Source organism: Pogona vitticeps, chromosome 1 (genome assembly GCF_051106095.1).
Source record: "Pogona vitticeps strain Pit_001003342236 chromosome 1, PviZW2.1, whole genome shotgun sequence".
Lineage (NCBI taxonomy): Eukaryota > Metazoa > Chordata > Lepidosauria > Squamata > Agamidae > Pogona > Pogona vitticeps.
In genome coordinates this window covers 347926595-347954539 of record NC_135783.1, presented here as the reverse complement: position 1 = coordinate 347954539, position 27945 = coordinate 347926595, and the positions used below count along the sequence as shown (strand labels likewise).

The window sequence follows — 27945 nt, the reverse complement described above, 5'->3', positions numbered from 1 at the left end:
AGCGTTTGGCCCTTTGTGGAAAGAAAATGGAACAGTCACCTTCTTGTTACAGATATACCATGAAAGAGTCTCCAAGCCTCCTTTTACTTCTTTAAAGAGTGTTTGTGGACAACAACGCATTTCATCAGCTCCCTCAGTTTCCTTAGTGTCACCGCAGTTTCTCCCTGGACAATGAACGAATGCACACGAATATAACTGAAGACACTACTAGTGATGAGTGAACAAGTCTTTTTAATACATATATTTTAAAAAATGGTTCTGTCTGCCATGGAATAAAAAGAAAAAAAAGGTCAATGCACAATCCGCATACAGGCACAGCAGGCTATAATGGCAGCATTCAGGGGTGGACCGTTGTACTGCCTGCTGCCTAGCTGCCCTTACAAGGGAGCAAATCCACTCTGTCTGGACCCTCTTGAAAAGATGGCGCTATAGTTCTTTTCAGTCACCAGCTCAATAATGGAACCACCGAGACTCTCAGGCCTTCTGATTCGTTTCCTCTTGGGAGTCTTCATTTAAGCGCATGCGTTTAGACGTTGGCTCCTGTGGACTGTCTGCACCTACAAGATGAAGACATAGGACCATCTGAATCTATCCAGATTTGAATGGCATGTATATGCCTCTGACAGAGTTCAAGAACAGTGACGAAAGATCCTCAGTTTCCAGGCACACAGTAGCCACTAAGGAGCACACATTTCATTAACCATCCAAGAGGCTGCATCTGAAGGATTCTGAAGTTTTTCTAGGGAGAAATGTAAAAAATGCACATAGAATGTGTGATGCAGACACCTCCACCACTGTGTCTGCATGTACTCAGAGGCTGGGGCTGCAGCTTCCACTGACATACACAGCTTATTCATAGGTTATGACCTATAAAGTATTTAATAATGTACGACCTCAATACTTATTGGAACATCTCTCCCACAAATAAGCTACCCGTTTCATCTGCTCCTCTCAATCCATGGTACTAAAAGTATCCACACCATGGGAGGCCAGAAAGGTGAAGATAAGGAACCATGTTTTCTCATGATGGCCCCTTGTCTTGTGACAGTATGTCCCCTACCAGCAGACATACAAAAGAGGGCTCATTCCCTCCTTATGTTCAGGAAACTGCAGAAAACAAGAGTTATTCAAAGCTGCCTTCAACAACTGAGTCTCTCAGATGCTGGTAATATTAATATTCCATCTTTCCTTTTTTTACTCTCTTTTGTGTGATTTTTTTAAAAACTGCCATATTGTTGTAGGTATTGTTATGTGTGGTCTGTGGGATTTTTAAAATTAAACTTGCAAACCGGCTAAAGCAGTGCATGCGCTAATGGAGCGGTGTATAAATCAAATAAAGAAATAAGCTACCGAACCAAAGCAGGCATGATCATGATGACATAAAATTTTGGCTTTGTGGCTTTCAACATTCGCAGAAGGGAAGCCAGTGGTTGAAATGACCCACAAGTGTCTCCTCTGGTATAAGCCCATATACAGTTTTAAAACCTTCATCGACTAGACGTCTAAGGCAAAGGATTTTGCCTCAATGCAAAAATCATCTCCCAGTAATCCTGCCCTTCCTCCCACCCCCACAAACTTACCTGCTGGACAAGACAACGGCTTGTACAAGACACTGGCTGGGAGGCGGAAGCTGAAACGCATCATTTCCTTATGGGGAGCCACATTCCTCACCAGCATCACAGAACAAAGCCCCTCGAGGGATGTCCCCAAGCAAGCTTCAACTCTTTCCCGTGTATCTTTCGCAGGGTCATCATGCTTAGAAAAGCAGTAGCAATGCACTGTAGGGAGGAGGTCTGTGCGGGCTGGTTCTCCGTCTAAGAGATGCCTGAAGACATCCAGGAACTCAATCGCCATGGCCGGCAAATTCATGACAATATGCAAGGCACTCTCCCGCTCTTTCAAAGAGAGCTGCCGGACCAGCTCTTCCTTCACTGGCCCTTTCAGGAAATCTCTGCCATCCATGTTGAAGACCTGAACCTTTTCGTCCACTTTGTTTAATTTGCAATTGTGCCGCAGCCACTTGTAGGACTCAGGGTTGAGATCATTGGCGAACACAATGCATTTCTTCTTTGCTGCAGGGATGGCAAAGGGCCCCACCCCGGCAAAGACGTCAAAGAGAACGTCGTTCTGCTTTAAGAGGCTGACGATCCGTGTGTGTTCCGTTTCAAGGCGGGGATTCCAGTAGACTTTTGAAAAATCAAATTCATACCAGAGGTAATTTTCTTTAACCTGCAAGAGTCCAAAACAAGAGTTGATCTCGGAGAATCAAAGCTCCTATTTACATGGTGCATTTCATCTGCAGCATACAAGTAATTATTCTTTTGCCTCCAAACCCAGTATCTGCGACTAACAAATGACTACGTTCTCATAATGGTGTATTTTGGAGGAAACGCCTACAATGCATGTGAGCACTGTTCAGAAATGGTGCTGTCTGTGAACCTTTTCTCCTCTTTTCTCCTCTTGTATCAGAGCCCCCAAATGCAAGCATATCAAACCCTATCCATATGGCCTGTATCTTGCTGAAGAAATCCAGATTTGCTTACCTCCTTAATTCAAACCAAATGCCCAAATGCAGAACAAGAAAGATATTTCATTTCTGGAGGAGCAGAAGATGGGTGTCTTGTTTCTAAATTAGCTTTAGCTCTGGGCATCTGGATCTGAGCCTTATTCACCCAGTTTTACCAGAGTGCTTCTCGTATGGAAAACAGAGTTCTTTTGGTGAATATTTACAGAAAAAAGCAATTTTTATTATCTTTCCCTGGTGTGACAATCTCAGAAGTTTGTAGCTGACCTCCATCATGAATGTACAGATCAAAATGCTGTATGAGAACAACCTGAATTTGCACTATTGAACATTATGGGTGTTTCTGTCTATAAATGTATGATAAATGTCATTATCTAAAGGGATAAATCTAGAATGGAGGAGAAGACAATATTCCTATGTTTTTTTCTAAAGTGCCATGAAAATTATTTTGTTATTTTTTTTGTTTTTATTGTTTTTAGTCTAGTTGTTGTAAACTGCCCAGAGTGGCCTTGGCTGCCAGATGGGTGGTATATAAATCAAATAAATCAATCAATGAATAAATTGAGTGATTCTGTAAGAATCTATTAGCATTTTCAATTAAGTGGTTTAAAAATTAATATGGCCTGCTAGTTCAGTTATTAAACTATATTCCAAGACTCTTCCAGCCAAAACCTTATGAAGAGAGTTTTGATTTCATTCAGGCTAGACTAAGACCACTGAGAATATACAAATGCTGGCAAGTCTATAAGAACCAAGAGGAAAACAAGCATTAATACACTGGACTGAAGTGTCTGCTTTCTCTATATTAGGGATTAATCCCCCTTTGCTTAAAAACAACAACAAACCATTTAAAAGCCCAGTACCTTTGTTATCATACTGGTCTCATCTCCAGCCAGGACTTCCATGTGGAAGTTTCGATAAGCATTGTCAATGCCAGTGATTTTATTTACAGCACAGGTGATGCCATGATTCTTGTCGATGATAACTTGGCCTAAAATACAGAGAAACAAGCAGTGAAATTTGGCAATAAATGCCCTTTAAATATCTCTCAGATTGATACATAAATAATGGCCACAGTTCTACTACACACACCTACCAGTCTAAGTTCACTTCTACAAATCTCAGTCTTTAATTGACACTAGTCATGAAGCCGTGGGTTGCATTTTCTGTTGGATAAGCACTTGTGTGACTTAGCGCATGACAGAAACTACAGATATTAACTAGCAACAATTTGCCACTGAAATTTATGTCAATTGTAGCTTTGAACTGCATCCCAGTAATGTAGTTTTGAACTGCATTCCAGCCAATGGGGGGGGGAGGGGAAATCTATGTCTATGAAATTAGTGCCTTCATTTTATTAACCACAATAATGCTTGTGGCACATCTCTTGTCAGACTCCAAGAAGTGCCCCACACCTGTCGAGGGCTATGACACAATTGTCATTCTCCTTTAGCCCTAAGGAATTATCAACAGCTCTTTCAACCTGGAAGAGGCTTCTTCCCATATAGAGGATCTATAGTGCCATAAATTTTGAAGTTATTCTTCCATGTCCTCTTCTAATGACACAAGAGGAAAGAAGTAGTGTGGGGGAGCCATGCAGCTAAGCCAGAAAAGAAGACAAGTGGCCTCACCACAATATTTTTTGTAAAAGAGAATCTTGTGGCCTCTTAAACATTAACATATTATTTGCAACACCAGATTTTGAAAAAAAACAGCATGCCACAATGAATTAGTAAGTTTACCTAGGACTATTTTGCTGAATTTTAAACATTTGAAGTGGCTTTCTATCTATTTTCACTGTGTGCAGAAAGACCCATTTTCAAGACTTGCCATCTCAAGTAAAAAGAATCAGGTGGCCACTGACGGCTCTTACGTTAGGTAGTGTTTAGAAATCTCTGCGACTCGCAAAACTGACATAAAAAACTAAAGTAAAAGCTAAACTGTTGTTCAGAAAACTGCCAAAAATTCTACAAAACTTCTGCCATAGATACTATAACACTGTAACGCGCTCTACGTGGCGCTGCCTTTGAGGCTGATGCGGAAATGTCAGGTGGTGCAGAATGCAGCGGCCAGACTCCTTACTGGAGTGATAAAAATACCAACACATTTCTCCAACTCTGGCCGCACTGCATTGGCTGCCCATTCGTTTCCGAGTCGACTTCAAAGTTTTAATGCTTACTTATAAGGCCCTAAATGGTTTAGGACCTCGATATTTGGCAGAACGCCTTCTCCCACCAAGGTCTACCCGGATCACCCGTGGGAGTCAGGAGGTGAGGCTGAGGAACCTGATGCCGAGAGAGGCCCGGAAGGAGAAAAAACGAAACAGGGCCTTCTCGGCGGTGGCTCCTCGCCTATGGAACAACCTCCCTCTGGAGATTTGCGCGGCTCCTATGCTGGGAATCTTTAAAACCCAATTAAAAACCTGGTTATACATCCAGGCCTTCCCTCCAGTCAATACCTGATCTCTTTTCTTATTTTCCCTTTTATTATCCCTCTATTTTATTACAATTGTTATACGATTATGCACTTTTCTGCATTTTATTGTTTTATCCTATATTGTAAGCCGCCGAGAGTGGACGAGTCGCCCAGATAGGTGGGGTATAAATCAAATAAATAAATAAATAAATAAACAAACAAACAAACAAACAAACAAATAAATAGGTAGCATACCAATTAAATGTTTGTAAGGCAGCTGATGGTCTCTGAGATTCAGGTGAGCTATATGGCCAACTCTGCTAAAGCCAGTAGTCACTTCCTGACCTTCCGGAAGCACCGCTTGCAGAACTTCATCCGCTTTAAAATGGTCGTAAGTCAATTCCAATTTGTACTTGATTATTTCAGGGTTAACCCCAAAATTCTTTAAGGTCTGTTGCACAGATTCTCCCAGGGAACAGTCAGCAGGTATTTTAGTAGCATCTAACAAAACGAACACGCTACTGTCATCTTCAGGGTCTTCAACCACTCTCTTGAGACCCGGCCTCTTTAGCAGCACCTCTTTGAGAGACTTCAAGAGTTTACTTACAATGCCTTTGTCAACTTTTAGGGCTGGTATGACAACAATTCTTTTGAAAGCATCTTTGTTGAGCACACTCATTCCACGTACTCCGGGATGAGGGACATTCAGATCATGATCAAATTTCTCGTTAAGCATCTCCGGCATAGAAAAGAAATGTTTTCTCTGAGCAATGGAAAGATGTCCCAGCTGTCGATTTAAGACCAGATAAGATGGGTTCCAAAGCTGCCAGACTGCTGGCAATGAGGTATTTGATGCGGTTGTTCCAAAATGTTCTATTTTCAGGAGTATAGCGAATAAGCTGTTTAATCGCCTGAAAATCCTAGAAAGGAAATTATTCATTTTATAGACATGATGTAATCATTCAGACTGAAATGTGAAACACTTGCGTATCTGGTTCCCCTTTCCCCCATAAAATCAGTTCAATTTCTATGAAATCGTATCTTTGGGTTGTGCAGGACTGACACGATGTGACAGGTCTCTGGGTCTCTGACATTACCAAGGTACCAGAAGATGATGACATGATTGTATTTGAATAAATGTAGACTGCTGTACATGAAAAAAATAAAACATCCCCTGAAAATAAGCCCTAATGCATTTTTGGAGCAAAAATTAATATAAGACCCTGTCTTATTTTCGGGGAAACATGGTAGAGGGCGGGATTTCTCTTAATTGGGGCTTATTTTGGGGGTAGGGCTTACATTACGAGCATCCTGACAAATCATACTAGGGCTTATTTTCGGAGAAACAGGGTATGTCTATCCTCCTCCAAGTTAACCCTGTGAGATCTACTGAGGTAGCTAATTCTTTGTTTCCTTCTCCATGCCAGTCCAGCAGGTACAGTGGAACCTCGACTTATGAACTTAATCTGTATCGGAACGGTGTTCGTACGTCGAATGTTCGTAAGTCGAAGCAAAATTCCCCACAGGAATGCACTGAAAGTCATTTAATCCGTTCTGGCTGTTTTTCGTTCTTATCTAGAGGCGCTGTTTGCAGGTAGAGGCATTAGTTCCCATAGGAACTAATGCAAAGTTGGTTAATCCATATCTACCACTAGGGGCTAAATTTTTTCTTCTTCTTTTGACCTAAGGTGAACTTAGGTCAAAAAAAGGACAGGAAAGGAGGGAGGTGGGGAGGGAACACCTTTTAAACAGAACACTTTTTTCCCATTCGCAAATTGAAGCAAAATTTTGTGAACAGAGCGGTTCATAAGTTAAAATGTTTGTAAGTAGGGACATTCGTAAGTCGAGGTTCCGCTATATTTGAGGAGGGCTTTCCTGTGTTTCCTCCCATCCCCTGCTAGTCTTCTTCACGGTCAACCTGCCCAGTTCCTTTGAACTTTCCTCTGAGGACTGCAAGCTCTGTCTTACCACTAGAAATTCAATGGAGACTGCATTTTCAGTGACTGAACTGAGATTACTGTACTTTGGGCACATCATGAAAAGACAATACTCACTGAATGCTAGGCAAAGTTGGAGAGTAGCAGGAAAAGGGGAACACCAAATATGAGATGGGTTAACTCTAGAAAGGAACCACGACTCTGAATTTTAGGGGCAGAACAGGAACATTAACAACAGAACATTTTAGAGGTCACTCGTTCATACCTAAGGCAGAAGCAACTTGATAGCACAAAACAGCACAACAATGGTGCGATGAACTACGGGATGATACATCTATATCGCTTTTGTTTCATTTAATATCTGCCCAGGTCCTGCCTTATTTCATGAATTACAGTACTTGCCTAGCCCTTTTTTATTCTTACTTTCATTGTATATGTGATTTTCGTTGCAGTATGTTTAATAAGAGAGAGGGAGAGAACACCCCAAAAATCAAAGAAAAACAAACCATGGAGCTTTCTTAACAGGAAAAACAGCTCAAAAATAAAAACCCACAATTTGTTAGAGGGGTCATTTTTCTGGACAGCCATTTTCTTGGAGATGTTCTAAGTCTAAATTTCCTATATCATTAGTTTCCAAATTGCGGGGGGGGGGGGAGGCAGGGGCTATAAGGATGTGAAGAACTTCTAGGGGTAGGGGTGAGTGGGACAGAATTGAAATGTTAAATGATAAATTCAGTGTCTGTGGGAAAAGGGGCTGGATGCAAGTAAAGGAGAAGTGGGGGAAGGCGCCACCCTTTCAGAAAATAATAATAATAAAAGAGGATGCCATGCAAAGAAATTTGGGAACAGATGTCCTGAACGGAGCAGGGAGTTAAATCAGAGCAATGGCTTGATCCACTCTTGGTTTTCCAAATACAGTATTTTTTGGCTTCCACTCGTCCGCCTTCACAGAGGATGATGGGGCTTAGCCACATCGAGAGGATGCCCGGTTTTACGTATATTATAGATCGCCTTCCACCTTCTTCAGTGGACTCCAGACGGCTGACAACCACCACAAACAGGAGAAGAATAGCAAGTAAGGAAGGCCTCACTTATCAGGACTCTGAGAAATACTCCTCCGATGCCGTGGCTTCCACCCACCGCCCCCTCCAAGGCCCCGATGTCCCCATGACAAGCGCAGGCACGCTTGGGGCCGAAGGCGTGCCCTCGAGCATGTGCAGAGGGCTTTTCCCTTCCCCGTGAGGGATGGGGTGGGGGGGAAGAGAAGGGGAAGGGATGGCAGGATACAGCATTCGGGATTCAGCCCCGGCACCTTTTTCCCTCACGCAGCCTCGGAGGGGAGTCGCCTCACCTCATGCCGCCTCAGGCCGACCCTCGCTTAGCTCCCTCACCCGAAAAAAAAAAAAAAGGCCCAGGCCGGTCCCGCGCGGCCTCGTCGTCATCTTCCACGGCCGGCCGAGGAGGCGGCCCGAGCCCGGGCTTCCCGCCCTCCAGGCCGGCTCCGTCAAGGCCGAAGCACCGCCCTCCGTTGAGTCGCCTCCTCCGAGGACCGGCTGCGCGGACCGGCCGCCTGGGTTTTCCCGGTCCTCTCCTTCTCTCTCTCACACACACACACACACACGGGGTGTCATGGAAGAGCCGCCGGTCGGGAGCCTCAACTTCGACACGGGCTGGTCCTTGTCGACTCCGGAGCTGGAGGAAAGAGCCCCGCTCCTCTCGCCCTGGGCGGCCCCGGGCAGGGTGCGTGTCGGGTGTACGTGGGAATGGAGGGCCTGGGTCGGGAAGCGGGAGAAAGGGTTGGTCGGCCGGGCTTGTGTCTGAGGCCTCCTGGAAGGGTGGGTGGTTAGGTCGGAAAGGCTTCCCCCCCCCCCAAGAGCCTCACACACCGCCTTGGCCCCGCTGGGTGGTCAAGGAAGGCGAGTCAAAGGTGGGGAGTGAAGCCTTGGGGGTGAAAGAGAGAGAACCAGGGGTATGGCCTCCACCCACTTTCCCCTTCTTTATCCCACACGGGTGGACCCCCAGATGTGGTGAGAAACCCGGTGGGTTCCAGGGTTAAGAGTCAGGAGATCTGGGTTCAAATCCTTGGCTTGGTCATGGAGGAGGCGTGTCACACCTGTCACACACCTTGAAAACGCAACTGGAGATGCCCCAAAGCTGAAGGGGCTTTCCGGCTCCTAGCAGCAGTCGATGTGATACTACAAACCCCATCATCCTTTGCCACTGGCTTTGCTCCAGTTCCCAACCCAGCAGTATCTGGAAGGCCATGTAATTCCCTGGCCTACTTGGAAAGATTTCACTGGTGTGTAGGCAGGAGTTGCCTCACCCATAACAGCTCTATAAGGTAGGTTAGGCAGAAGGAGAGCGACCCCCAAGACATCCGAGGAGCTCCAGTGAGGGTTGAATTAATTTTATTATTATTATTTTTTATTTATTTAATTTATATCCCACCTATCTAGTCGTGGTGGACTACTCTAGGCGTGCCTCTTAAGTGCCTTCCCAATCATTGTGTATTATTAACGCGGGAAGTATTAATTAACACATTGTGTATTATTAACACAAAATGAGTGCAAATACCCTGGCTGTGTATTCTAAGAGTCCCTCTGCACACCCACTTGGGATTATACAGCCCATCAAAATCCGCACACAGTGCCCCTTCTTAAGCAGTATTTCCTCCTGGAATTATACAGCTGTTCCACAGTTCTTACAGCCCCATAGAAAACATATCCTTTCCTATTGCTGTAGAAGCACACACTACGTACCCATGAAACTTTACAACGTTATGAAATCATGTGGGATCCAACAATTCCCTGATCTCCTCATAAATATCAGAACCCCATAGAATTAATGAAATGGACACATGCAGTAATGAATGAAGTCTCCTATCATAGCCATGTTTGTGGTCCCATGCAATGGGCATAAATGCATTTCTCCACCAAACCTGTATTATTTATAGCAGAAGCATGCTACAAATATTAGTCACACATCCCTGGAAAAGAGGGTACTGTTATCACCCATGGGTCCTGTAAAGAAATACAGTAGTTATTTCCAAAATCATATTGCTCAGCTCATTAACATCTCTATGACAAGCACTCCAAAAGAACGCTTTAATTATACAGAGCTGGGCTCCCTTTCTAGAGGTATGCCTGGATTTATTTATTTTTTTGATCCTTACGGTGCTGTGAATTTTCTAACAATGCAAATTTTTCAGTTGTTCTACTGAACAACTTTTTTGGCTCCCCCTTTTTGTTTTGTCTTTTTATCAGTTTTACTTCCTTTCTGTGAAATCATCCAAAACTGCTGTTGGTCAGCCTTCATCCTCAAAATATGTGGAATGTAGATGTAACTTCTAATGTCTTAGAGTCTAGTAATCGTTTTTAAAGCAACCTTTATGTGTCAAACACATGTGTCTACTGCAGTTAAAAGTCTGTTAAATGGGTTTTTATTCTGTTGTTGCTTTGGACTTTTATGATTGTTTTTTCCTCAGATGAAGTGTTTCTATTGTAACTTTTTTATGTTTCAATATTTACAGGGATCTTTAAGTCATGTATCATCTGGTAGTTCCTTTGGCTTCTCAGTATTTAATTTAATGAATGCAATCATGGGCAGCGGGATACTTGGATTGGCATATGCTATGGCCAAGACAGGAATCATTGGGTTTAGGTATGTTTCCACTGTCAATAATATTTTATGTAAATAATGAGAAGCTACATAGCTTTTTTTCTCTCTAAGCCTCCGCATTAATACTATATAAAACTGGGCAAGAGGATGGCAGTTACACAGAAAAATTTCAGCACTTCTCCTGAAACTTCAAGAGCTACTGGCAGCTAATGTGGGTGGCTGTACTATTAAGGTAGATGTACCAGAGGTCTTGTAAATCTAGGAGCCATTGTGGTTTAATTTTATCCCTCTCTACCCAGATTCTAGCCATGAAAAGACTGTTTATAGGAAGAGGCCCTGGGAAATTTTGGAATATATCTAGGTTCAGGATTCAGTGTACTAGTACAGCACCATGTTGCTTTTGCTGTTTTTATTTACAGTATTTGTAGATCATTGTATTTGCGTGTTGGAAATTGCAGCTACAGATTCCCCTTGCTTATGCCAAGTTGAAATAGAAATAAAATTCAGGGATGATGGGAGGATCCCTCAGCCGGAGTGTGATTACAGTTTTTTTTTTTTCCTACCCATCAAACCATTTTTCTCCATTGGCAGATAAAGAAATAGCAAATTAAAAGGGTCAGCTAAAACTTTATTTACCAAAGGGTGAGTGTCGAAGGAATGCAATTTTAACTTTTTAAGCAAAATCACGGAAAAACAGTATGTGGAAAATAGTGAGTAATCAGAACTAGTTTACACTGTATTTTGCTGATTCAGATGATAAAAGGAGGAAATTGGTCTTATGACTTACTTAATTGTTTTTTGGTTGGTTGGTTGTGGAGAAAACAGCCTCTCAGCTGTCTGTTTAACAGAGCATTTTATCATTTAAATGTGACTTACAACATTCTTTTTTTCTGTCTTAGTGTGCTGCTGTTGATTGTTGCTGCTCTTGCTTCCTACTCTGTATTTCTGCTGCTTAGTATGTGCATTCACAGTGGTAAGTGAAGAAGGCAGCATGTTCTTATAAGGTGCTTTATCACATAAAACAATAGAATGGTCAAGCAAGAAATCTGTTTGAAGTTTGGGAATTTAATTTGAAGAGCTATCTAATTAGTGTCATGAGTGTGACAATGAATGTTTAGTTGTGTTGGATATGTTCTTCAAATTTTCTGTGTTGAAGGTTAAACAAAAACACATAAGGAAAAAATAATCACAGAAGAAGAAGGGCCTGTTTATTGGAAGATGCTTGAAAATTTTTCATTTGTCAAATCACATTTGTATTGTAGCACGTGTTGACACATGCCTATGGGTATACTGCAAATAGGCTAAATGTATTGAACATTATTCTTCCCTTGCCCTGGAACGAAGGAGATTCTTGATGATAGGACAAGATAAACTCTTGGGAAATCAGTTTGAAGGGGAGATCAGTTCCTGTAGGCAACGTGTTGAAAGTTTAGTTGAGGCTGAAACCTTATGAGATAGTTAGCAGATTATTAGAAATGCAGCTACCTTATTAGATAATAAGACAAACAATAATCATGTGCAATCAAGTCAATTCTGACTTAAAGCAACCCTTTCCAGGCTTTTATAGGTAGAGAGTACTCAGAAGTGGTTTGCCATTCCCTTCTCTTGAGGGCTTCCTGGGTTTCCGTCAAAAATCCAGCTTGCCCAAAACCACATAGGCTGGCTTTTCTGAAAGGCACAGTGAAGAATCAAATTCCCAACCTCTGGCTCTCACTGAGCTATCCAATTAGGAAAAAAAAAATCTATCTTTAACAGATAAAGATGCCGATTTAGCCTAGCTTCCTGTTCCTCAGCTCTGCCTTTGGAAATTATCTAGCTTTTGTTTTGCAATTGGCCATCCAGAAGTAAATTGGTTTTGTTTGGAGGTTAATCTCAGGCACAGAGATTTGGAGAAGTTAGGTCCCTAGAGGAAAAACATGCTATTGCCTTCAAATGTGCAAGGTGCCATTAGTTTGGCCCTTAGAAGGAGGGCCTGTTTATTGGAAGATGAAAGACTGGCTGCCTGAGTGTCATCTTTTTAGATTGATTGTTATGCATCACTGTTTTGACTGTGTTTTTAGCCTTGCTTGCCTTTCCCATTTCTAAGAGGGTATTTGTTTGGTCTTGTTTAATATTTCTATACTTAGTGTGTTTTTAGCTTTAAATACTACCTTTTAATGATGTACACCACCTTTGTATACTCATTGTTTTATTCTTAAATGCTGTAAGCTGCCTTGGAACCTTTTCTAAGGAGAAAGGTGGGGTAAAAATATTTTCAATAATTAATTAAATAAATAAAATAGTTTGAGCTTGTAAAATCATAGAAAGAGAAACGTAGGAGAAATGTAAATACTGACTGCTCGAAGCCAAGGAGGAGCAAGACGTTCTTTGTCAAGGCAGGTGTGTGTGTTGTTTCTACTGTGAATGCCAAGAAAGTTTGATTTGTCCAGTGGGGCAACATGAAACAACAACACCAGAGTTCAGAGCAGTTATTCTTTGAGTAACAGTTCCTAAAATCTGTGTGGGGGGATAGCATTAGCTATGTTGACGGGCCTTTCATGGATTGCTGCCTTGTCGTGGCGAAGGGGCTTGAGTAATTCAGAGAAGCTATGAGCTATGCCATGCAGGGACACCCAAGACGGACAGGACATAGTGGAGAGTTCTGACTAAACGCGATCCACCTGGAGCAGGAGCAACTGGCAAGCCACTCCTGTATCTCTGCCAAGAAAACCCCAGAACAGAAACAAAAGGCTAAAAGATATGACATTGGAAGATGAGCCCCTCAGGTCGGAAGGTGTCCAACATGCTACTGAGGAAGAGCAGAGGACAAGTACAAGTAGCTCCAGAGCTAATGAAGTGGTTGAGCCAAAGCCGAGAGGACGCTCAGCTGTGGACGCGCCTGGAAGTGAAAGGAAAGTCTGATGCTGGAAAGAAAAATACTGCATAGGAACCTGGAATGTAAGATCTATGAACCTTGGGAAGCTGGAGGTGGTCAAACAGCAGATGGCAAGAATAAACATTGACATCCTGGGCATCAGTGAACTAAAATGGACGGGAATGGGCGAATTAAATTCAGACGATTATCATATCTAATACTGTGGGCAAGAATCCCGTAGAAGAAATGGAGAAGCCCTTATAGTCAACAAAAGAGTAGGAAAAGCTGTATTGGGATACAATCTCAAAAATGATAGAATGATTTCAATACGAATCCGAGGCAGACCTTTCAGCATCACAATAATCCAAGTTTATGCACCACCACTGATGCTAAAGAGGCTGAAATGGACCAATTCTATGAGGACTTTATTATTTATTTATTTATATATTTATTGCATTTATATGTCGCCCATCTAGACATAGTCTACTCTGGGCGGCTCACAACATAAAAGATAAAAACAATTTACAATATACACAGTTTTACATTAAAAAACAAAACGATATAAAATATAATATCGTAAATTTACAATTTTAACAATTAATTTAAAGCAAACAGTCCCAAGATGGCAAGAATAAAAGAAGAGAAATAAGAAATAAGACTTGCAACACCTTCTAGAACTGACACTAAAGAAAGATGTTCTTCTCATTCTAGGGGACTGGGGTGCTAAAGTAGGGAGTCAAAGAGTCAAGATAAAAGGAACAACAGGGAAGTTTGGCCTTTGAGTTCAAAATGAAGTAGGCCAGAGGCTAATAGAGTTTTGTCAGGGGAACAAGCTGGTCATCACAACACTCTTTTCCAACAAGAGGTGACTCTACAAATGGACACCACCAGATGGGTAATACCAAAATCAGATTGATTATGTTCTCTGCAGCCAAAGATTGAAAAGCTCTATAACAGCCAGCAAAAACAAGACCTGGAGCTGATTGTAGCTCTGATCATCAGCTTCTCATAGCAAAATTCAAGCTTAAACTGAAGAAAGTAGGAAAAACCACTGGGCTAGTCAGGTATAATTTAAACCAAATCCCTTATGAATACATATTGGAAGTGAAGAAAGATTTAAGGAACTAGATTTGGTGGACAGAGTGCCTGAAGATCTATGGATGGAGGCTCGTAACATTGTATAGGAGGCAGCAACAAAAATCATCCCAAAGAAATGGAAATCCAAGAAAGCAAAGTGGCTGTCCAACGAGGCCTTAGGAATAGCAGAGAGGAGAAGGGAAACAAAATGCAGGGGAGATAGGGAAAGTTACAGAAAATTGAATGCAGAATTACAGAGAATAACAAGGAGAGACAAGAGGGCTTTCTTAAATGAACAGTGCAAAGAAATAGAGGATAATATTAGAAAGGGAAAAACTAGAGATCTGTTCAGGAAAATTGGAGATATTTAAGGAACCTTTTGTGCAAAGATGGACCTGATAGAGGACAAAAATGGGAGGGACCTCACAGAAGCAGAAGACATCAAGAAGAAGTGGCAAGAATATTCGTTCGTTTAGTCGTTTAGTCGTGTCCGACTCTTCGTGACCCCATGGACCAGAGCACGGCAGGCCCTCCTATCTTCTACTGCCTCCCGGAGTTGGGTCAAATTCATGTTGGTTGCTTCGCAGACACTGTCCAGCCATCTCATCCTCGGTCGTCCCCTTCTCCTCTTGCCATCACACTTTCCCAACATCAGGGCCTTTTCCAGGGAGTCTTTTCTTCTCATTAGATGGCCAAAGTACTGGAGCCTCAGCTTCAGGATCTGTCCTTCCAGTGAGCACTCAGGGTTGATTTCCTTTAGAATTGATAGGTTTGTTCTCCTTGCAGTCCAGGGGATTCTCAAGAGTCTCCCCCAGCACCACAATTCAAAGGCATCAATTCGTCTGCGGTCTGCTTTCTTTATGGTCCAGCTCTCACTTCCATACATCACGACAGGAAAAACCATAGCTTTGACTATTCGGACTTTTGTTGGCAAGGTGATGTCTCTGCTTTTCAAGATGCTGTCCAGATTTGTCATCGCTTTCCTCCCAAGAAGCAGGCGTCTTTTAATTTCGTGGCTGCTGTCTCCATCTGCAGTGATCATGGAGCCCAGGAAAATAAAATCTGTCACTGCCTCCATATCTTCCCCTTCTATTTCCCAGGGGGTGATGGGACCAGTGGCCATGATCTTAGTTTTTTTGATGTTGAGTTTCAGACCGTTTTTTGCACTCTCTTTTCTTTCACCCTCATTACAAGGTTCTTTAATTCCTCCTCACTTTCTGCCATCAAAGTGGTGTCATCTGCATATCGGAGGTTGTTGATATTTCTTCCGGCAATCTTAATTCCGGCTTGGGATTCCTCCAGTCCAGCCTTCCGCATGATGTATTCTGCATATAAGTTGAATAAGCTGGGAGACAATATACAGCCTTGTCGTACTCCTTTCCCAATTTTGAACCAATCAGTTGTTCCGTATCCAGTTCTAACTGTTGCTTCCTGTCCCACATATAGGTTTCTCAGTAGATAGATAAGGTGGTCAGGCACTCCCATTTCTTTAAGAACTTGCCATAGTTTGTTGTGGTCCACACAGTCAAAGGCTTTTGCATAGTCAATGAAGCAGAAGTAGATGTTTTTCTGGAACTCTCTGGCTTTCTCCATAATCCAGCGCATGTTGGCAATTTGGTCTCGAGTGCCTCTGCCTCTTCGGAATCCAGCTTGTACTTCTGGGAGTTCTCGGTCCACATACTGCTGAAGCCTACCTTGGAGGATTTTGAGCATAACCTTGCTAGCGTGTGAAATGAGTGCAATTGTACGGTAGTTGTAGCACTCTTTGGCACTGCCTTTCTTTGGGATTGGGATGTAGACTGATCTTTTCCAGTCCTCTGGCCACTGTTGGGTTTTCCAAACTTGCTGGCATATTGAATGTAGCACCTTAACAGCATCATCTTTCAAGATTTTAAATAGTTCAACTGGAATGCCATCACCTCCACTGGCCTTGTTGTTAGCCAGGCTTTCTAAGGCCCACTTGACTTCACTCTCCAGGATGTCTGGCTCAAGGTCTGCAACTACATTGTCTGGGTTGTCCGGGATATCCACATCTTTCTGATATAATTCCTCTGTGTATTCTTGCCACCTCTTCTTGACGTCTTCTGCTTCTGTTAGGTCCCTCCCATTTTTGTCCTTTATCATGTCCATCTTTGCGCGAAATGTTCCTCTAATAGAATATACAGAATATACAGAGGATACATACAAGAATATACAGAATATACAGAGGAATTATTCCAGAAAGATCTGGATGTCTCAGACGACCTAGATAGTGTGGTTGCTGACCTTGAGCCAGACATCCTGGAGAGTGAAGTCAAGTGGGTCTTAGAAAGCATGGTTAACAAGGCCAGTGGAGGTGATGGCATTCCAGTCGAACTATTTTAAATCTTAAAAAATGATGCTGTTAAGGTGCTACACTCAATATACCAGCAAGTTTGGAAAACTCAACAGTGGCCAGAGGACTGGAAAAGATCAGTCTATATCCCAATCCCAAAGAAGGGCAGTGCCAAAGAATGCTCCAACTACCGCACAGTTGCACTCATTTCACACGCTGGCAAGGTTATGCTCAAAATCCTCCAAGGTAGACTTCATCAGTATGTGGACCAAGAACTCCCAGAAGTACAAGCTGGATTTCGAAGGGCAGAGGAACTAGAAACCAAATTGCTAACATGCACTTTATTATGGAGAAAGCTAGAGGGTTCCAGAAAAACATCTACTTCTGCTTTATTGAGTACGCCAGTGATTCTTAACCTTTTTGATAGAAACGCCCCCTTGAGCCATTGAGGAAGTTATCATTGCCCCCCCTCCCCGCGGCGATGATATCTTATTTATTTATTTATTTATTTATTTATTTATTTATTTATTTATTTATTTAATTCATTCATTCATTCATTCATTCATTCATTTATTCACTTATTCATTTATTCATTTATTCATTTATTTATTTATTTATTTAAGACACTTAAATCCAATGACCCCTGAAAACAAAATTCAATTCCAAGAAAATGAAATGCCCCCAAAAAGTAACATTTAATGATTTAGTTGCAAGCAAATTTTAAGACGCAAAAAGAAATATAAAAAGGGCATAAAAACAAACCGCAATGCAGGAACTAAAAATTTCAAGACGAAAACTGAAACTAAATTAAGATTGGAGGAAAATATATGTTCATGGACATTGTAAAAAAGCTGCAGCCATCTTCATAGGTTTGGCTTGCTCCAACACCCCCCTACCGCCCCCTTCTGCTCCAGCGACCCACGCTGCCCCTTTTCGTTCTACCGCCCCCCTGAAAAATGAAAAATGAAATTGCCCCCTGGGGGGCATTATCGCCCATGTTAAGAACCACTGGAGTACGCAAAGCCTTTGACTATGTGGACCACAACAAACTGTGGCAAGTTCTTAAAGAAATGTGGGTGCCTGACCACCTTATCTATCTCCTGATAAATCTATATGTGGGACAGGAAGCAACAGTTAGAACTGGGTATGGAAAAACTGGTTCAAAATTGGGAAAGGAGTATGGCAAGGCTGTATATTGTCTCCTTGCTTATTTAACTTATATGCAGAATACATCATGCGAAAGGCAGGACTGGAGGGATCCCAAACCGGAATTAAGATTGCCGGAAGAAATATCAACAACCTCATATATGCAGATGATACCACTCTGATGGCAGAAAGTGAGGAGGAATTAAAGAACCTTGTAATGAGGGTGAAAGAGGAGAGTGCAAAAAATGGTCTGAAGCTGAACATCAAAACAGATTAAGATCATGGCCACTGGTCCCAACAGAAAATGTTTATGGTGATTTCTTAATGCGATTCACCTCTGAAAGTCATGCTGTGTTACATGAGAGTAACTAGGTCAGAGGATTTGGGTTTATGTGTCATACAACTTGCGTGAAAGTAATCACATTTGAAACTGTCCTGTTTTTACACTGGAAACCGTATAACTGAATTTAGCTATCCTACAGCCAAATTACCCTGTATTCCTCTCTCCTCCCTTTTTGCTGTCTTTCCTAAACCAGGGATGTAGATGTGGGCTTTCTAACTTCCTTACATTTTTGTGCTGTCAGCATCAGAGATCTCAGAGAGAATGAGGAACAGTGAATCACTGTTATCTTTACTTCTCAATAATCTTAACAATTGTAACACATCCAGTACTTATACAGTGGTGCCTCGCTTACCGGGTGCCCCGTTTAACGAATGATCCGCATACCGAAGGTTATTTTGCGATCTCAAAAGCGATCGCAAAACGATGTTTTCAATGGGGGAAAATCGCTTTGCGATTTTCCCCTACGCCCCATTTTCGCGCAGGTGATGGGCGGGGCTTCCGGCGGATGGGGGAAAAGGGATTCCCCTCCCCATCCTGCGGAGCTGAGCTGAAATGCCCGCTTCAGCATGGGCTTCAGAAGGGGAGGGGGAAGGGATTCCCCCACCTCTGGAGCTGTGCTGAGATGCCGGCTTCAGCGTCAGCTTCAGGAGGGGAGGGGGAAGGGAGCCATCCCTTCCCCCTACCTTCCCCCAGCTGACCGGCGGCGGCAGTGGAGGGGATGAGGGGGCGCTTCGGGACCGCGGGGAGGCAGGGCAAGGCCCGGGTGTTCCAACGGCCCTCCTCCCGGCGGCGGCGGCGGCGGCGGCGACTGGGGTGAGGGGTGCTTCAGGGACCGCGGGGAGGCAGGGCAAGGCCTGGGTGTTCCGGCGGCCCTCCTCCCGGCGGCGGCGGCGGCGGCGGTGGTGGTGACTGGGGTGAGGGGGTGCTTCAGGGACCGCGGGGAGGCAGGGCAAGGCCTGGGTGTTCTGGAGGCCCTCCTCCCGGCGGCAGCGGCGGCGACTGGGGTGAGGGGGTGCTTCAGGGACCGCGGGGAGGCAGGGCAAGGCCTGGGTGTTCCGGCGGCCCTCCTCCCGGCGGCAGCGGCGGCGACTAGGGTGAGGGGGTGCTTCAGGGACCGCGGGGAGGCAGGGCAAGGCCTGGGTGTTCCGGCGGCCCTCCTCCCGGCGGCAGCGGCGGCGGCGGCGACTGGGGTGAGGGGTGCTTCGGGGACCGCGGGGAGGCAGGGCAAGGCCCGGGTGTTCTGGTGGCTCTCCTCCCGAGCCCTCACTTGTCTCCCGAGCTGGCTAGCTGGCTGGTTGGCAGTGCTTTACTATGATCGGTTCCCTGCTTGGGGAACTGATCACTGTAAAGCAATGCTTTTTCAACAGCTGATAGGCGGTTCCAAAATGGCCGCTGCTGTTTTCTGGATGGATTCCTCGCTTACCGAGGCGCGAAAATGGCCGTCCCTATGGAGGATTTTCGCTGAACGGTGAGTTTTTGCCCTATAGGAACGCATTAAACAGGATTTAATGCGTTTCTATGGGGTTTTTTGTTCCGTTTAGCGATGTTTTCGGATAGCGACGTTAATCCTGGAACGGATTAACGTCGCTATGCGGGGCACCACTGTATCTAGATCTTGCATATGTAAACTTTCTAGTGTATCTTGGTTGTATTCTTCTGTATTATGTTAGAGAGATTCAGACAGTAAGAAAATAATGTGAAATAAATTTCTATTTGAAATATATGGGCTTCATGCTGTGTGAATGTCTTTCTTCGTTCATTTTTTTTTCTATAGCTGTCTGTTCATTCAGTTAATACTTCTCTGGTTCTTCTCTGAAGGTGCTGCTCTTGTCTTCTGTCTTGCTGTCGTAAGTGTTCAGATAGATAGGGTCTGAGTTATTATTTTTTTACCTTTTTTTAGCTTATAGCATTTACATAAATATACTTAGGACACTTTTTTAGTATTAATTGCTGATCTTATTCGGCCACATTTTAATAAAACAGCATCCACTTATTCATTAATTCGTTTACTATGCTGCCTTTCTTATTGATTAAAACTACTAGTTTACCTTAAAAAAAAAAACACCAGCTTAAAGCACATCAGCTAAAATCCTCTGGCTTGAGATAATTAATTGCCGAAGACCTGCCTGATTTAAAAAAAAAGGCTTTGCCTGCTGGCAGAGATCTTGATTATGTTTCTGGCTAACTCACCATGGTAGTTATTATAAAGAAAACTGGGAGCACTATCAATAAACAGTTTCACAGTGGAAAAACTAATTATTTTCAAAAATATAAACTCAGGTAGAGATGTAGAAGCTCAGAGAAATGGTTTTGAGTATTTTCTCCGTAAGGATTGTTTTCACTATTTTTCCAGTGGAAAAGTGAGAAGCTTGGGAGGAAAAAACCTAATACAGTGGTGTCCCGCAAGACGGGAGCTCCATTTAACGACGAAACCGCTTGACGTAGATGTTTTTGCAATCGCAAAAGTGATCGCAAAACGATGTTCCCTATGGGGGAATTTCGCTTAGCAATGATTGGTTCCCTGCTTCGGGAACCAATTCTCGCAAAGCGATGATTTTTTAACAGCTGATCGGTGGTTTCAAAATAGTGGCCGGGTAAACAAAATGGCTGCCCGCTGTTTTCTGGGATGGATTCCTCGCTGCACAGGCAGCGAAAATGGCTGCACTATGGAGGATCTTCGCTGGACGGTGAGTTTCCAGCCCATAGGAACACATTAACCGGGTTTTAATGCATTTCTGTGGGCTTTTAAAAATCGCTTTACGACGTTTTCGTTCTACAGCAATTTCGCTGGAACAAATGAACATTGTAATGCGAGTCACCACTGTGTGAAATACTTTCTCTTTTCTAATTAGTGAAATACTTTGTAAGGCAAGATTTTATTTATTCAGAATAACCAAATTCCTATTACTGTACTTACATCCAGTGGCATAAAACAGTTGGCAAAATTTTCATTGGCAAATTGTTGAAAGTTAAGAAGCTAGTATAGCTGTTGGCTGTTTTGCCCCGAGTTGCACAGTTTGGCACTCAACAGTAAATGACTATGCTAATTTCTCATCCAGTTAACTGCCAGGATTTATACTGATTACGTTAATAATAATAATTGTGTTCTGTCAAGTTGATTTTGACTTATGGCGAACCTTTCCAGGGTTTTCCAGGTAGAGAGTACTCAGTTTACCATTCCCTTCTGGGGGCCTCCTGGGACTCTGCAGTTTTCCCAAGGCTACAGAGGTTGCCTCTTTTGGGATGCACAGTTAGATACCTACCTCGCTAAGCTGTCCAGTCAGCTATTGATTGTGTTATACTGGCATAAAAGTACAATGCTACTTTGGCCAGTGTGTGGTCTGTTTATATAAGACAGGCATTAGAGTGCAAATGTTCCTCTCTATGCGTATGTACTACAAGCACATCAGTCAGATATTCTCAGTGTTTATAATTTTAAACGTATAACCCCGGTCCTCCTGTACCCCTGACATCCCCTCTTTTTTTTTTAAGGAAAGTCTTCGCCGTGGGAAGGGGGCAATTTTGCTATGTTTTGAGTCCTCCAGGCCTATGATTAACATGTTTTCCCTCCAGTGATGGGGTTTCCTTAGAGATATGTGCTTGAGCAGACAAATTTTAAGTATGTTACTTTTGAACTTCCAGTGACCCATCACAAAATAAAGCACACCAGCTGCCACAAAACAGAGGTGAGGAAAAATATGCAATTTGACCAGAAACATCTTTTTACCACATAATAGGTTCTAAGCAAATCATCTAATATGACTCTAAGATACATTTGCATTTTGAAGCAAATGTACCTTGGTTTGCAAAGCTCTTTCTCAAATCTCCCTTCCAATCTTGTCAAGCAGACAAAAGAGAGACATGCAGTGGGGAGGTAATAAGGAGAAGACAGTTATTCCTTCCTTGTCTAGCATATTTGTGTCACTTGGGATAGAATCACTGAATAATGGAATTGGAAGGGGCCTGTAAAGCCACTGAGTCCAGCCTCTGCTCAGTGCAGGAATCCAAATCAAACTAGATCCAACAGATGGTTGTCCAATTTTCTCTTGAATGCCATGAGCGCTTACCAACTCCTGAGGTCATTGGTTCCATTGTCATACAGCTCTAACAGGAAGTCTTTCCCTAAATCGTGTTTCCTGTAGCTTGAAGCCATTACCACATGTCCTGCAATCTGGGATGATTGAGAACAGATCCTGCTCCTCCTCTGTATGACTTTCTGTATATGGTATCATATCTGCCTCCTTCCTCAAGAACAGATAGAAGAATACAGTAGTGCCCCGCTTGACGACGATAATCCGTTCCAGCAAAATCGCTGTACAGCGATATCGTCATTAAAAAAAACCCAATTGAAATGCATTGAAAACTGGTCAATGTGTTCCATGGGGGAAATACCTGATCGTGCAGCGAAGATCCTCCATAGGGCGACCATTTTGCGATGCCTGTAAAGTGGTCCTATGTGATTCAGATAGGCGGGATATAAATAAAATAAATAAAATAAAAATAAATAAATAAAGAATCTGTCCTGAAAACAGCGGAGAGCCATTTTGCGACCCACCGATCAGCTGTTTCTAATCGTCGTCTAGCGAAGAAATGGTTCCTGAAGCAGGGAACTATTCATAGTCAAGCGAAAAAAACCCCATATAAACATTGTTTTGCGATTGCAAAAAACCCATCGTTAAGTGGTCACAAAAACCCATTGTTAAGCGATTTCATCATCAAGCAGGGTAACCGTTAATATCTTTACTACAATCCTTTTAAATTAGTAAATCAATTGCCGTTAGAGCTAGACTGGGTGGACAACATCCAGGGTTCAGGGACCACACGCAATCCCTGTAGATCAGTGGTCCCCAAACCTTTTTTACACCATGGACCGGTTGTGGAAGGCGTGGCACACCCCCACACTTGGGCGCATGCACGAAGGAGCAGGTGCGCACATTCACGGGCACAAAGCATTAGGAGGGAGCTCAGGGGTATTCGCAAAGGGGCTGTGCAGAGGGATACGTGTGGGGGGAGATCTGTTTCCACAGTCTGGCCCAGGCCACAGACCAGCACCAAGCTGTGGACTGGGGTTTGAAGCCTCCTCTCTAGATCTTCGAGGGCTACACCTGTTTCTCCTATAACTCTGAAATCTGCCAGGTATTTTGGAAAAAAAGCCCCCACTGGGGGTAACGGGGCCGTTTTGCCACGCTTTGAGTCCTCTGGACATGTTTCAATTATCAGGAGCCTTTTTTCCAAAATAAGAAGCGAAATAAATAAAAATAGGGAATGGCACTGGCAGGCCACGTGTGGCTGGCTCATGGACATCCTGATACAATGGTGCTTTTAATAGCTATACGTTCAACCTTTTGTCATGCTTTTATTCTTTTATTCTTTTAATGTATTTTATTTTCGTTACGTTCACATTTTGCTTTTTTATTGATTATTTCTGTTTTATTGCTTTGTATTATTGTATAAGCCTTCCAGAGTGGTCTTGGTAGCTAGATGGGTGGTATAAAAATCAGATAAATAAATAAATAAAATACTTTGCCTATTCCTGCATTGCACATAAAATTACAGGTGAATGTCAGGAGCACTTGCTGGAGTGTGAAGTAAACCAGGTTCTTCACACATGCTCTGCTTTTCAACAACAACAACAACAACAACAGGGATTTCCAGATCCAAACTGATAGAGACTTTGAAAATAATATGCCAGACATTGTAATATCAGAATGAAGAACATTCCTCTTGACATTGCAATTCTAGGGGATGGCAGAGTTGATAATAAAGAATAGTAAATACTAGCAAAATACAAAGACTTGGCAATTGAAATATCTTGCCTGTGGATGAAACATATCTCAGTGGTTCCGATTGTCATTGGGGCTTTGGGTACAATATCAAGAAATTTCACACACTATTATAAGCAGTTGCAGATTCCAGAAATGTGTAATATCATCAAAGCTATGAAAAATGACAATATTAAAAACAGCATATTTTACAGATACTTAGGGTTTTAGTTAAAACTTGTATCTGTTATGTAAGACCTGCCAATGTTTTTATAATTTTGATTGACTGTGCCGGGTATTTTTTTTAACAACAACAACAGATATTTGTGGAAATGGGATAGCGCTACAAACCTACAAGTCTCGCTTTAGTGTTGTGGGAAATGGGCATCCGGGTAATGCTTTATTATTAAGAATGGATCGTTAAAGCTTCTTAAATGAGATTATTTTTTTTCCCTCTTGAAAGGAATAAAGTGCTGCATATTGCCTTTGATTTGGCTAAGATAAATTGTTCATTTAAGTAAAAGTAGGCAAATAAAGCAAAAAAGATAAAATACAGTTGGAAAACTTTGGCTTCTGTTATTTTGTGCATGAAACAACAATGACCAAAATCTTGTAGGGATCATACATTATAAGTAGGCAATAATGTAAGCCATCCTACTATGGATACATGCCCAGCAGCAAGATGGTCAATAAGCAAGAGGGGAATACCACTTGTGTGATTGCCGTTACTCATAGGTTCCTTAAATAGCATTTTGGCCAACATAATTTGGTTATAGTATTTGCATTATTGGTTGAGCTGACTGTTGTGAATCATGAATTGTTCCACATAGATTGACAGCTGTAAAAAAGTTTGCTAAGATTGACATATTGTTAGATATTTTGTAATAGTAAGTAAGGTTTATTTGTATTTGTGATACTTTGTATGTTTTCATATTTATAAAATAGACATTAAAACACGATGCCACTTTCTCAGTTGGTATGACACACTGTAATTTAAAGCCAGAATACTTAAGTATAGGTTTGAGGCTTCCATGGTTAGTCAGCAACATGATGATACTGTCTTTTCCCATTTCCCAGCTGAGAACTCCTATCCCTGGGAGTCAGAGGGAAAGGTAGGAAGTGGTTGAAGGAAATAGCAATGGTCAGTGATTCCTGCCACTCTCAGTTCATGATGTGAGTGGAGGAAGGACTTCCCACCTCCATTTTGTTATAGGGTTTCCACTTGGTTTGGTTACAAGCCAGTTGTGGTTCTCATTTGTCTGAAGTAAGTATGATGGAATGGATACTAAAACACTCAGAGATGAAGCAACAGGCAGTAAGTATAGTAGTTAGAAGGATTAACTAACAGACTCAGGTTCAAATCTCAAACACAGCCATTACCCATCATAGACCTATCACTCTGCTGTAAAATAGCTTACTTATTGTCAATTAATTCATCTGTCACGTAGTATTCAGACTTGTCTTGGTACATGAAATCAGCGTTTTCAGTTACGCTCTATGACTACTGTGATTATTTGAGTCAATTTTTGCCAATCTACAATTCAAAGTACATGTGATTTTTAAGGAAAAAGCAGCTGTATTAGATTATGACATTACAACTTTGTATTTCATCTCTCTCTCTCTCATGTATATAATTTGTCACTGAATATGAATTTCCATTGTTTTCTCCTTTGTAATAGCTGTTACTTCTTATGAAGATCTGGGTCTCTTCGCATTTGGCTCACCTGGAAAGGTAATTTCTGTGTGTGTTTAGTCGTTTAGTCGTGTCCGACTCTTCGTGACCCCATGGACCAGAGCACGCCAGGCCCTCCTGTCTTCCACTGCCTCCCGGAGTTGTGTCAGGTTCATGTTGGTTGCTTCGCAGACACTGTCCAGCCATCTCATCCTCGGTCGTCCCCTTCTCCTCTTGCCATCACACCTTCCTAACATCAAGGTTTTTTCCAAGGACTCTTTTCTTCTCATGAGATGGCCAAAGTACTGGAGCCTCAGCTTCAGGATCTGTCCTTCAAGTGAGCATTCAGGGTTGATTTCCTTTAGAACTGATAGGTTTGTTCTCCTTGCAGTCCAGGGGATTCTCAAGAGCCTCCTCCAGCACCACAATTCAAAGGCATCAATTCTTCGGCAGTCTGCTTTCTTTATGGTCCAGCTCTCACTTCCATACATCACGACAGGAAAAACCATAGCTTTGACTATTCGGACTTTTGTTGGCAAGGTGATGTCTCTGCTTTTCAAGATGCTGTCAAGATTTGTCATCGCTTTCCTCCCAAGAAGAAGGCGCCTTTTAATTTCAGGGCTGCTGTCTCCATCTGAAGTAATCATGGAGCCCAGGAAGATAAAATTTGACACTGCCTCCATATCTTCCCCTTCTATTTCCCAGGAGGTGATGGGACCAGTGGCCATGATCTTAGTTTTTTTGATGTTGAGTTTCAGACCGTTTTTTGCACTCTCCTCTTTCACTCTCATTACAAGGTTCTTTAATTCCTCCTCACTTTCTGCCATCAGAGTGGTATCATCTGCATATCGGAGGTTGTTGATATTTCTTCCGGCAATCTTAATTCCGGCTTGGGTTTCTTCCAGTCCAGCCTTCCGCATGATGTATTCTGCATATAAGTTAAATAAGCTGGGGGACAATATACAGCCTTGCCGTACTCCTTTCCCAATTTTGAACCACTCAGTTGTTCCATGACCAGTTCTAACTGTTGCTTCCTGTCCCACATATAGGTTTCTCAGGAGACAGATAAAGTGGTCAGGCACTCCCATTTCTTTAAGAACTTGCCATAGTTTGCTGTGGTCCACACAGTCAAAGGCTTTCGCATAGTCAATGAAGCAGAAGTAGATATTTTTCTGGAACTCTCTGGCTTTCTCCATAATCCAGCGCAAGTTAGCAATTTGGTCTCGAGTTCCTCTGCCTCTTCGGAATCCAGCTTGTACTTCTGGGAGTTCTCGGTCCACATACTGCTGAAGCCTACCTTGTAGGATTTTGAGCATAACCTTGCTAGCGTGCGAAATGAGTGCAATTGTACGGTAGTTGGAGCATTCTTTGGCACTGCCTTTCTTTGGGATTGGGATGTAGACTGATCTTTTCCAATCCTCTGGCCACTGTTGAGTTTTCCAAACTTGCTGGCATATTGAATGTAGCACCTTAACAGCGTCATCTTTCAAGATTTTAAATAGTTCAACTGGAATGCCATCACCTCCACTGGCCTTGTTGTTAGCCAGGCTTTCTAAGGCCCACTTGACTTCGCTCTCCAGGATGTCTGGCTCAAGGTCAGCAACTACATTGTCTGGGTTGTCCAGGATATCCAAATCTTTCTGATATAATTCCTCTGTGTATTCTTGCCACCTCTTCTTGACGTCTTCTGCTTCTGTTAGGTCCCTCCCATTTTTGTCTTTTATCATGTTCATCTTTGCGCAAAATGTTCCTCTAATATGTCCAATTTTCCTGAACAGATCTCTGGTCTTTCCTTTTCTGTTATCTTCCTCTATTTCTTTGCATTGTTCATTTAAGAAGGCCCTCTTGTCTCTCCTTGCTATTCTTTGGAAGTCTGCATTCAATTTTCTGTAACTTTCCCTATCTCCCTTGCATTTTGTTTCCCTTCTCCTCTCTGCTATTTCTAAGGCCTCGTTGGACAGCCACTTTGCTTTCTTGCATTTCCTTTTCTTTGGGATGGTTTTCGTTGCTGCCTCCTGGACAATGTTACGAGCCTCTATCCAAAGTTCTTCAGGCACTCTGTCCACCAAATCTAGTTCCTTAAATCTGTTCTTTACTTCCACTGTGTATTCATAAGGGATTTGGTCTAGATTATACCTGAGTGGCCCAGTGGTTTTTCCTAATCTCTTCAGTCTAAGCTTGAATTTTGCTATGAGAAGCTGATGATCAGAACCGCAGTCAGCTCCAGGTCTTGTTTTTGCTGACTGTATAGAGCTTCTCCATCTTTGGCTGCAGAGAATATAA

At 42.7% G+C, this 27945-nt stretch overlaps 2 protein-coding genes across 4 annotated transcripts in view; one reads left to right on the top strand and one right to left on the bottom strand.

Annotated features, from left to right (window-relative positions):
• Window positions 1-211: 211 nt before the first annotated feature.
• On the bottom strand, window positions 212-8370 carry TRMT5 (tRNA methyltransferase 5). 2 transcript variants are annotated; one of them, XM_020813198.3, is made up of 5 exons: window positions 8228-8370; window positions 5195-5859; window positions 3388-3515; window positions 1581-2229; window positions 212-739 (listed from the first exon to the last, which is right to left on the bottom strand). In XM_020813198.3, the coding sequence occupies exons 1-5, from the start codon at window positions 8230-8232 to the stop codon at window positions 678-680; spliced, it is 1509 nt and encodes a 502-aa protein (XP_020668857.3). In that variant the 5' UTR covers window positions 8233-8370; the 3' UTR covers window positions 212-677. The 2 variants fall into 2 exon arrangements, with proteins under 2 accessions (XP_020668857.3, XP_020668856.3); XM_020813197.3 differs by having other exon boundaries at window positions 212-557.
• Window positions 8359-27945, top strand: part of SLC38A6 (solute carrier family 38 member 6) — a 71321-nt gene continuing 51734 nt past the window's right edge. For both annotated transcript variants that reach the window (XM_078383778.1, XM_020813199.3), the window contains exons 1-4: window positions 8359-8616; window positions 10406-10536; window positions 11394-11467; window positions 25670-25722. In XM_078383778.1, coding sequence (XP_078239904.1) covers window positions 8506-8616; window positions 10406-10536; window positions 11394-11467; window positions 25670-25722 — 369 coding nt within the window. In that variant the 5' untranslated portion in view covers window positions 8359-8505. The remainder of the gene's footprint in view (window positions 8617-10405; window positions 10537-11393; window positions 11468-25669; window positions 25723-27945) is intronic.

Excerpts from the sequence above, each read along its gene's own strand:
- TRMT5 (XM_020813197.3), bottom strand. Across the intron at positions 3,516-5,194 it reads GCCTTACAAACATTTAATTG|GCCAAGTTATCATCGACAAG; the intron begins GTATGCTACCTA and ends TCTGTATTTTAG. Across the intron at positions 558-1,580 it reads GCCGTTGTCTTGTCCAGCAG|GTGCAGACAGTCCACAGGAG; the intron begins GTAAGTTTGTGG and ends TTCATCTTGTAG.